General features: G+C 40.4%; 1 protein-coding gene across 1 annotated transcript; it reads right to left on the reverse strand.

Moving 5' to 3' along the window:
• Positions 1–2,972: 2,972 nt before the first annotated feature.
• Positions 2,973–10,972, reverse strand: TDRD7 (tudor domain containing 7). Its single transcript, XM_010072911.1, has 8 exons — positions 10,754–10,972; positions 10,475–10,609; positions 8,706–8,789; positions 8,408–8,542; positions 7,965–8,075; positions 6,054–6,547; positions 5,361–5,521; positions 2,973–3,193 (listed from the first exon to the last, which is right to left on the reverse strand). The coding sequence occupies exons 1-8, from the start codon at positions 10,970–10,972 to the stop codon at positions 2,973–2,975; spliced, it is 1,560 nt and encodes a 519-aa protein (XP_010071213.1).
• Positions 10,973–11,120: the final 148 nt, after the last annotated feature.

An 11,120-nucleotide genomic window follows, 5' to 3' on the forward strand; every position in this document is an offset into this window, starting at 1 on the left:
AGGGCAGCATTTGCTGCCGAAGGGTCTTTCCTGCTTTTAACGACTTGTGCGTGCCGGAGCCTGCCTTTTGTCCTGGGGCAGCTTCCTTCAGACTGCCGAGCCGGGCGCCTGGACAAACCCGCGTCTGGGAAGACCGGTACGATCTGCACGGCTCGGTTCGGACAGGCCACCGCAAAGCACCCCGAGGCTGCGGAAAAGAACCTCCTTCCCCGGGAGCAGCCCTGGGATGGGAGAGCAGGAGGGTCTCGAGGGTCAGCCAGACCAACTCGTGGCCACGCTGGCCTCTGGCTGGGGATGGCCCTGCTACCAGCACTGCTGGGGCTCTGCGGTGGCAAGTGTCGGCACTTTATAAAAGCTGCTTCCCTACAAATACCATCTGTATCAATGCACCTACTGATTCTGTGTCTTTTTTTACTCCCTGGCAATTTCCCCTGTACATCCAGTGACAGCCACCTCCTAGAGCAGATCCAAGTCTGCTATGAGCCCAGAGAGCTGCCTTCCAACCTCATGGTGTCAACAAATAACAATGCTGCTAAATCTCACCTTTGAGTCACCATAAAGCCTCACAGATTTGTCCTATAATCTTTTTTAACAAATCTCCCACAAAGTATCCCCAAGCTCCTCATCTTTGCTGTCTGGTCTCCATCAGCAGCCACAAGGCAGAAGTGCTGAGAGCCCCAAGTGCATTAGAGGAGGACAATCCCTCTGAACGCTTCTCCAGCCCCACACCTAGCCCCAGGCCTATCGATGCCCCTCATTTGAGAGTGCCCTGTCTCCACGAGATGATACTTATTTGCCTTCTCCCCCCCCCCGCACCGTTGCTCGTCATGCATCTGACCTGGCAGAGGCTGAGGTTCTGTGTCCTGTGGCATTAGGAGAAAGATCCAGTTAGCCCTGGAAATATTGTTCATGGCTAGGCCAAATGAAAGATACAAATGAGAACCCTGCCAAGCCCTGGATTCACTGCATACCTCATAGAAGCGAGCAGGATTATGTCCCAAGTCACTGGCATCATCCCAGCTGCTGGCAGGAGTGAAAAGGACACTTAGAACCACCCAGTTCACCCACTGACTGGCCCAAATGCCTGAATTTCTTCAGGCTCAAGAAGCCTGATGGTTACCAGATCAAACAAACCCAGACGCCAGCATCTGTGCTGCCTGCTTACCAGCTGTCTTTTTCAAGGGTGCGCAAGCTGTGAGCAGCTCAGGAAAGGATCCAGCGGCACCACCGACCTTCCCTACAAGCCCATGTTGGCTTTGCACTCTGAGATTCATACAAGCTACTTCATTTTTATCCCAGCTGGCTGCTGTCACATCTTGTTTTGTGGGCACCAGGAGCTCATCCAAGGTGAGTGCTGCAGTCCCCTTAGAATGCACTCAGCCTGTCTCCATCAGGCACGACATTAACCCAGCTCCTCAGCACATTTGTTTTCAGTGTATCAGTGATGATTCTTTTTTAAGCTGTCCACCATGACATGCTGCAAGGAATGAATGCTGCAAGTAACGCACCTTGCAGTACTGCTCACAAGACACCAAGTATTGCTAACTCCAACTACACCTCAGCCCCTCTTCAAAACAGCTCTCAGGATAATGGCTCGGCATGCTTCAAGCATGTCTGCTCAAGTCACAAGCCCCTCTTGCATTAGCCAAGTTCTAATCTCACAAGCAGGACAATCCTCCTGTTCAAGACTTCAGGTCTGAAAATATCAGCAATCAACAGAACACAAAATAAAGCTTTCAGGCATTATGAAAGTTTAAAGTGAGGGGTGTTTGTCATTGCATGATTCTTTATCAGTTTTCTCATCTAACACAATCAGCAGGTGAGAATCTAGTGCTCAAAGTTTGGCCTGATGTGCAGCAACTGTGAGAACAAAGGATGGGTGCGGTGAAAGCACAGGGATGAAAGAGCTTTGCAACAATAAGTATCCCTGAATGGGGAGTTGAAGCCTTGGAGATACGGACTCATTTTAGGATGGCAAAGAGCATTCACAAGTTTCTCTGAGGAAAGAGTTCCTCAAAACAACCCAGGGTGAGTGAGCACACTAGGAGATGAAAACCGGTAAACTTAAAACTTTGTAAGCTTAATAAAATAAAGGTGAGATGGAATAAACAGAAAAGAGGTGGTTTGAAAGTGCTTGGGAAAGTAAGAGGTCTGCTTTGTTTTCTTTAATTATTAGAGTGTCATCTGTTTTCCCTAGGTAACGAATGCTCATTTTCCAGTTTATAAAATTCATAGTGATCCACAAAACATGTTTAACAATGCTACATTCCCTTTTTCTGTCTGGAAAGTTATCTTGGGCAGGGTCTCAAGAATTACACACTCCATCTCCACATCCCAAGGGAGAATCAGGTGGGCTTTTGCAGATACATCCTACCTGTGTTTGGCATTTATGGAGTTCCAGTGAATTTCCAGCGAGTGGTTGTTGTATTTTGGCTACCAGCCAGGGTCAAAACTACAACAATACCCTTTGTGAAAGTTAAGCCCCACAAATGCACTGCCAAACAAGGCACTTTCAACTATTCATCTCCTATGGAGTTCAGGAAAGGGGAAAAACCCACCAATGACACTAAGTTCAGAAATACTGAGGACTGTTTCCATGTTTCCCAAGTAATAAAAATGTTAGCTGAAGGGAGAGGTACCCAGTAATGGCTCTGAGCAATAGTTATGAGATAAAAAGCTCCCCAGAATTACGGAAACGTCATAAAAACAAAAGTCAACATTTTTTAATTGATAAATAACTTCTTTAATATTTTCACCCAAACATTCTAGCATTACAGTGGTAAACAAAGTGCAAATTTTCAGAAAGTCAACGGAACCCAAACTTGTTAAACAAACCGGTCCCACAGAACACAGATTTTTCAATTTTATCCCCTTCATGTCTTCAAGGCCATGTAGTAGTTATATTTCTCTTCAAAGCCTGTTACTTATTTTATTGCTAAATAATCTGAGCTGCTACATTTCAGAAGTGATGATTAATCATCCTTGGAAAATTCCACAAGACTCTGAGACACAAAATCATGAATCCATATATCAGTATCTGGAAGAGATGTGTCCACTAGAAAAGTCACTATTTTTCGATCCCAAGAGTTAGTGCTTTCATTAACTGCCTGTATCTGTGCCACCAAGGGTTTCTTCTCTACAAGATTCCGAAACACTATTGATGCTTCTTCTGACCACTGCTGACTTTTCACTCCTAGGACAAATTAAAGCAGAACAGAAGGTCATTTATAGACTAGACCAATCTGAACTATTAAGTTTATAAAGAAGTGGGAGAAGTTTAAATACTCGAGAAAACAGATGCTCAAGTGCTACTGAATGCAGCTTAACTCTAGGAAAGAAACACAAGCTCGCTCATCTCCCCCCCCCCACAAGCTTCTTAATTATTACAGAGACTAGGACTTTTTTTTTCTTGAAGTCTAAAGATATGAACAAGTTTGCAGAAGTGAAATGCAAATGCACTGACTCACTGAGTATTTCAGAGTGTATCAGCTGCCACGGATGATTAAGGCATATTAGGAAACATAACAAAAATAATTTTGAAACAAACTATTTGTCTTCTGCTTGAGGTTCCTGAAACTATTTCTCCTGTTGGCCTCGCTTGAGATGAAGATTTCTTCATTTCAAAGCAGCATCAGCTACTAAAACATCTGCCAAACCCTCAATTCCCAAACTAGATCTGCAGAGAGCAGAAATTAAGAGAAATGCTGCCCAAATGCCTCACAACTGCTGTTACTTTTTTGAGAGCAGCATCTCACAAAGTCAAGTCTGCTCAGGGATGTGATGCTAGAACTCAGGTTTTTGAGTATGGCTGTAACCCACCAAGAAACAAGTGGCTCCTGCAGACTTGGAATTCAGTCTGCCCAGACCACTGCTGGTGTACAGCATGCAGACACAAGGGGCTCAAATATTGTGCATGAATACCCAAACAACAAAGTATGGATAAAAGAAGCAAAACAGCAAAGTGACAACACTTTGCTTTTACTTTTAGCAGCACCTCACTGCTGATAGGACAGGACAACACAGGCACTCAGCTCCTTGCAGGTTACAGACGGAATGAGAAATCAACAGTTAAGAAAGGGTAATTAATGCTAGGAAATGCTGTTGGGGAAGCAAATGGCATTTTACAAGGAAACAGACCAGAGACAGAGGTAGCAGACATGAAAAAAGAGAGGAAAAAGCAGAATGGGAAGACAATAGTCTTACAGGCTCAGCTGGTGTGCTTTGACAACATGAAGCTGCTCAGAGGCCAACTTAACTAGCTACTTGGGATTCTATGAAGCAGGAAAACTGCATGACTTGCAGGCTTGCTCAGCTGGATCCTGTACTACCCCAGTAGACAGACACAGCTAGAAATCAGCTTCATTTCAGCACTGCACTCCTAGGACCCCAGGCTGTCCGTAACACCTCCATCATCACCAGTTTAAAGCAACCACCAAGCTCACACTGAGGCTATTCAGGAAACCAGATCCACAGAAGGCAGCCTAGGATCAGAGCACCAGCTCTGTGGCCTGTCACTTCAGACAAGCATATTCTGCAACTGAAGTCTAGGCTAGTGCTAACCAAACTGCAGCAGAAAGCAGCAACTGAATAAGAGACACATGCATCTGAAAGCAATGCAGAAATGAAAGAAAAAATTGGTAAAAGAAAGAAAAGACAGCAAGGAGAGATCAAGTTGTTTTTTTTTTCTTTTAAATTCGCTAAGATGTATGCATACTCTCTATGACATATATTCTCAAGGAAATAAATCTTAAATCCATTGAAAGCCCCCACCCCACTTTATGAAATTTTTTGTTTGTTTGTTTGAGAACAGCAATATATTTCAGCCAACTTTGGATTCCAAATAAGCACTGGAAAACACTAAATGACAACAGGGGCAAGATATATAAGAAAAACTTCTCCAGAAACTCAGCATCTAGTTCCTAACTTTGTATACATTAGGATAATCAGAACATAAGTTCTTATTAGCAGATATAACTTTCTCACTTCACAGGATCCAAAACACATTTAGTTTTGATTTCCTTGTCTCCTTTGAATATTAGACACCACACACATTAAATGACAAATATTTACAACAATGAAAAGCAGCTGCAGGGAAAGTTAAAGCAATCTTCAGTTTTATACACGGTAACTAAAAGTGCTGCATTAAAATAAACAAACAAATAATAAAACAGAACCATCACTACCTATATCAAGAAGAAAAGCAGAGCTACTTGATGACATAAACATACATGGATTAAGTATGCTGTTGCAAGCTGGTACATTAACCTTTGTCTTTGTCCACTTCACATTTCTGTTCATTTGGTATCCCCACTGATGTCAGACTTTAACCGAAAAAAAAAAAGTAAATGCTTACTACCTACCTGCAAGCTGAGCTGTTATAGCTTGGAAAGGTAGTTTTCTAAACGCATCCACGAGTGGCTGTACTTTCTCTATGCTGACAAACTCATGTTTACCATAGTCCAACTCATATACCGACAAAACTCCATTTCTAAGAATTCCTTTTATTATGATCCTGTACCACCTAAAAAGGGGGAGAACAAGAACAGAGACAATTTGAATTCCTATTCACACACTGTCAAGGCACCAGAGAAACAGTACAAGAACAAAAGATCTTAACCAACATCCTCAGGCTTCCCAGATCTGCTGTTACTTGAATAGAAGCCAACTCTTCCAACTACAATCTCAACTGCAACCTCATGGCCTCCCTTAATCTCTCAGAGGGTAGATTTATATCAGATACTAGGAAGAAATTTTTTACCGTGAGGGTGATGAGGCACTGGAACAGGTTGCCCAGGGAAATTGTGGCTGCCCCATCCCTGGAGGTGTTCAAGGCCAGGCTGGATGGGACTTTGGGCAACCTGGTCTAGTGGAAGGCAACCCTGCCCTTCAGGGCAGGGGGGTTGGAAATAGATGATCTTTAAGGCGCCTTCCAATCCAAACCATTCTATGATTCTATGATATCATTGGACATCTGCCACCTTGTTAACAATGTACACAAAGCAGAGCTAGGCTTGCCTTCAAAGATTTTGTTTTTAATTTAAGTATCTACTTACTGATTTTCAATTTTAGCTGCATACAGCTTGTTTTTTTCAATGTTCACAGGTTTCTCTTCTGCTCTGCTGTAGTACAAGGTCATTTCCTCCATTAGGGCTTCTAGATTACGTAGTTCTTTCCAAGGCTGGACAATAAAGTGACCTGGATGGCAGGCCACTGAGACATAGACATCCATGAGCTCACCAGTCTTTGATAAGGGTAGAGGTGGAGGCATATCAATAGTAGACACTGCACTGCTGCTGGGTTCTCTGGCGGAATCAGAGAAACTCTTCTCTAGCTTTCCACTAGTTAACCGTGGAGATGAAACAACATCACTTGTCACTTTTGTGGAGCTAGTTCCACTGGGTGTAACACTCAAGAAAACATCCTTCTGATGCTTCCACAAGTCTGCATTTTTGATCTTTTGATTGATGCTATGATCCATGTCTGGGAAATTCTCTGGAGCAAACAAGTAAATGTGTGCAATTCCCTTTGAACTATCCTGTTTAGCCACCTTGGAAAAAAAATGCAGTTGAACTTCCAGTTAATAACTATTAAATGCACATCTGATTTTGTACAGAAGACTGAAGCCTTTAGCAGAGAAGCAGGTTCTCTCAAATATGTTTCAAGGTTCTCTCAAATATGTTGATGAAGTTGTTGGATAGTAAACAACTCACAGAAGCTAAAAAGAGCATTTGTAGGTATTCCACTAATGTAAAACAAATACAAAGCTTGCATTGAGTTTTGTTCTGCCCAAGGAACTGCCTGTACAATGCTAGTTTTCGGGAGAACAGTAGCCACTGTCTATACAGATCTAAACCACTAAGTAATGCTATTAAATATTAGCACTTAGTCCTTCAGAATTCTCTTCCTGTCATTAAGGGAGATGAAGATTAGTAAATTAAGAATGGAAAATAAATAAATACGAAGAAAGCTTCCAGGTTTGTATCATGCATAATTTTCAAGCACCAATATAAAAATATTTCCTGTTTAACATCAGATATGCTAGCATTATTGACAGTAAAGATCTGAAAGGTTAATTTCTCAAAGTATATAGCATTTCTTTACAGATTCTTCTGTTGATGTTCCTAGCCAGGAATAAAAACTTATCACAATAAAGGCACACATCTGTTGTCTATTAATCGAGTGAAAATTAGTACCAAACCATCTTGGAAGAGGATGTTTAGGACTGTTCCATCTGGCTTTTCTAATTCCAAGACTAGAGGAGCTATGTTTTAACTATACAGTCTCCAGTCTTAAATCAAACAAAAAGGTAAAGGAAAGCTACAAAATAAGCTTTTCAAAGTGCCGGGACAGTATCTGGAATCTGATTTTTAAGAGGAAATTAGCTTTGTTTAGTCTGTAGCTAGTAACGTATTTCCCTCAGAAGGGTGTTTTCAGTTAATTAAGCTGGGTAGGACACATTGCAAGTGGAAATAATTTTATCTCAAAGATAGCACAAATTCTAAGTATACAATAGCATACACTAAATCACACCGGATTAGAAAAAGCAAACAAAAAATAAAGTGCTTTTCCAAGACCAGAAGGAGAAAAAGCTATGCTCACAAGAGGCATAAAAATAATTTAAGATTAATTTAACAGTTGTATCTTTTTATGTGGTGAAACATTAACAACAATGTTTCTTTCTTATCAGTTGGTAAAATACCTCTATCTGTGTATTTAAAGTGACACAGCAAAATGTGAAAGTTGCTAAAATCTTGAGGGGAAAAGAGAAGCTTCTAACAGGCTTAGGGAAGTAAGTTTTATGCCAAATGTCTGAAGGAAAGCATTTTGTATAGAATTTATGTCCAAGAGCTGGCTTCTATTACAAAAATCAATCTGATGAGCAGTTAAGCTTCTGGAGTTGTTCTTTCAACGCTCTTTCCACACACCTATGGATTTCAAGTTACATAGGCATTTTGACTATTTACCTTCAGGCTAAATTCAGGACAATTCATCACAGCATCTCTTAGCTGCAGTACAGCATCTGGAGTCCACATGCCAGTGTTAGGAGGCAGATCTGCTAGGCAGCATTTTATAGCCTAAGAACAGAATTAAGTATACAAGGTATAATTTAGTAATATTTCCTATTCACAGAAACTTCATTAATGCTGACAGATTCAATAATAATGTATGACAAACAGAAAGAGACAGAGGAACATGCAAAGCCAGTACTGTTCTACATACACAATATGTACTGTCAATCCATAGGACTATATTAGGATTCATTTAATGCAAAGATGCACAATGAAATAAACTCCAATGTTGAATGTTATTAAACAAAACACAATTTCATTACATAAACCTTGAGGTAGCAGCACTACAAACACTTACACGACATCTAGCCTAGGTTAGCTTTAACATGGCTTTATACCTGAGGAGGTATTGAAATTACTTCTCTCAGGAACTGTGGTGGGATTTCTCTAAGCTCTGATACTTTTACAGTTGCAATGTTTCCAGTATCTGTGAACTGCACTTCAAGTGCCCGTCTAGTGTGAATAATTCTTATCTGGAAGAAGAAAGTAAGAGCATCATTTTTGAGGTTAAGAAAACAATAGTGACACAAACACTATAACAAGTTTCACAGAAACTAAAGATTCACATCTAGCTGAACAAAAAGAAGAACCATTTCTTCATGGGAAAACTGTAGCTGTTCTTTGAATACTTCTTACCTCTACACGTGCCCATTTTCCTTTGGAAGGAAACAAGCAGATTTTGCCACAGAAAGGTAGTGATACATTAAACTCAGATGTCTGCTGCAAATATAGAAAGAGAAGTCAAAAAGCATGGACTTATTACTATCTGGCACTTAACTAACCATTTCAAAAGACACCCATGGAGTAAACAATTCTGAGAAGCAAAAACACTGTTTCAACTATAAAGCCTCTTTCCAGCCTCAGAAGCATTTGTTATCATGTCATTTTAAGCTTCCTCAGTTGGTAAAGCTTTAATTCCAAGCTCTGTGTCTTACAGGGAAACTGAGAGAACAGAAAAGGCCAGGGGAAAAAAAGACACATTTGGAAACACAGAATATAAAATCATGGACCATTACTTTAATGTTTTGAAAATCAAAAACAGTTTAGAGCTGCGACAGAAAACTGAAGATCTTACCTTATACTGTCGAACACAACACTTGTTGAGATATTTAGCAAACCAAATTTACTACTGACACAAATGAAAGTCTCATGGGGGTGACATTCACCACAATGTTCCTAAATAACGTATCACGGCAATGGCTACACTATATAAAACATGAAGAAACTCCATTTGAAGACCTATCAACACCTTAGTTTATTTATATTCTCAGGCAAAATAAAAACCTTCAAGATAAGCTGCAAAGTCAAGATGGCTTCTTTTACTCCCATATATGTATTGATATTAAAAGATTATGAATGTCAAGGTCATAATCTTTGATAGCAACAAGAACTTACCATATACTGTTCAGAAAATATGAACTTTTGAAATACCTGTCTGGCTGCTTGCTTTTGTGTTGCTAAACCTTCCCTTCAGTGTCTAGCTTGCTTGAAACTGAACCTTGATAATTGTGAGATGTTCAATATAAAGTATTTCCAGATGGCGTGTGTTCCACAACAGGTCTAAAGCTCAGCTTCTACGCCTAAAAACACTTTGACAGAGTTAGTCACAGTAGTGACTGAAGCAGCAGTTCTAACAGGACCTTCAAGGATCTGCTTTTCATGGTTTGATTCTCTAAGGCTCAGTTGAATGTTGAACAAATTACATCCTCTTTAAGATTTCTTCTCTTTTGTGTAAATTCTCTCTAGTCTAGTAATGGTTGTGTAGGTCTGTAAATGGCCAGTGGAATGTCAGACTTCTCTGCCACATACCTATTTTAAAGCAATATAAGACTTTTGGAAACGTCTCACATACATCAGTTCTAGTTGAAATTAGCCACAACATTCAAAAGCTGAGGGTACAAGGACAAGATATGCAGCAGATCACATCAAAGCCATCAAAGCTGCAAGGAAGCCAGGCTAAAAAGAACAGACCTTGGTTACACTGCTTTTATTCTCACTTTGCACAGTTCGCTGTGGGTCAGGCTGTTTATGCAACTCAACTCCACCACGTAAGTAAAACTTACAGAAAAAAAAAAATGACAGTAGCTCCACAGGCTTTATACCAATCTGATGCAGCATCCATTGGAAGCTTCCTCTTACAATCCATATTGTTAGTGTTCTAACTATTGAAGGAAGGATATAAGTAGATACTGAAGCCTTAGAGATCAGCTTGTGAACAAGAAAGCATCAAAAGACACTTTTCACACTGAAGGATGCACCCCAAAAAACTAGGAAGAGAATTTATAGCCTTTTTTAATAGTCTATGGCTACCTCAGAAACTTGAACTTATGTGCAAAGAAAGTGTTTGGTACACTCTGAAGAAAGGCTACATCAGACTTCACCACTTCTATCACCATAGAACCTACCTTGTAATGGAAGTAGTCTTCTAGTTTCTGCAAGACTTCTGAAAGTCTAGACAAGCCATTACATGGCACTTGGCAATACAAGCTTCCGTCTGAAAACACACTGGTTACCCTGACATTTGTATACAGTACATCAACCTGCAACAGTAAAGTTTTGACAAGAAAAGGGGAAAAAAACACACACACCAAGTCAGTAAATTTCTGAGTACTGTATTTTTTTCATCCAAGACCTTAGCAGTCAATGATTTTTAATGAGTTAAGAAGGAAACAGGAAAATGGTACCTGTAGGTGCAGTTCAAGGGACTTGTCATACAATGCCTTCAGACAAGTAGCATTGATATTGATATCATCTTCTCCGGAAGTGTCATAAAGAACAAGAAGAGGAATATCACTCCTCTCCAGCACTTCCACAGCAAATATCTTGGAGCATGTCTGTGATTCCACAGTCTTTACTAAGACAGGATCATCACAGAAGACTTCCAATCCTGTAAGACAAACCATATGTTTTATGTATCACTGTATTCAAAGGGAAAAACAATAACCAGGTCTGTGTTCACAACAGGAATCTTCCTGAGAATCAGGATATGGCAGGAAAGCTGTACTGCACCCTACTTGCATTCTGCTTCATTTCCACCTTTTTAACACAGAA

Source organism: Pterocles gutturalis, unplaced genomic scaffold, assembly GCF_000699245.1.
Source record: "Pterocles gutturalis isolate BGI_N339 unplaced genomic scaffold, ASM69924v1 scaffold41772, whole genome shotgun sequence".
NCBI classification, from domain to species: Eukaryota; Metazoa; Chordata; class Aves; order Pterocliformes; family Pteroclidae; genus Pterocles; species Pterocles gutturalis.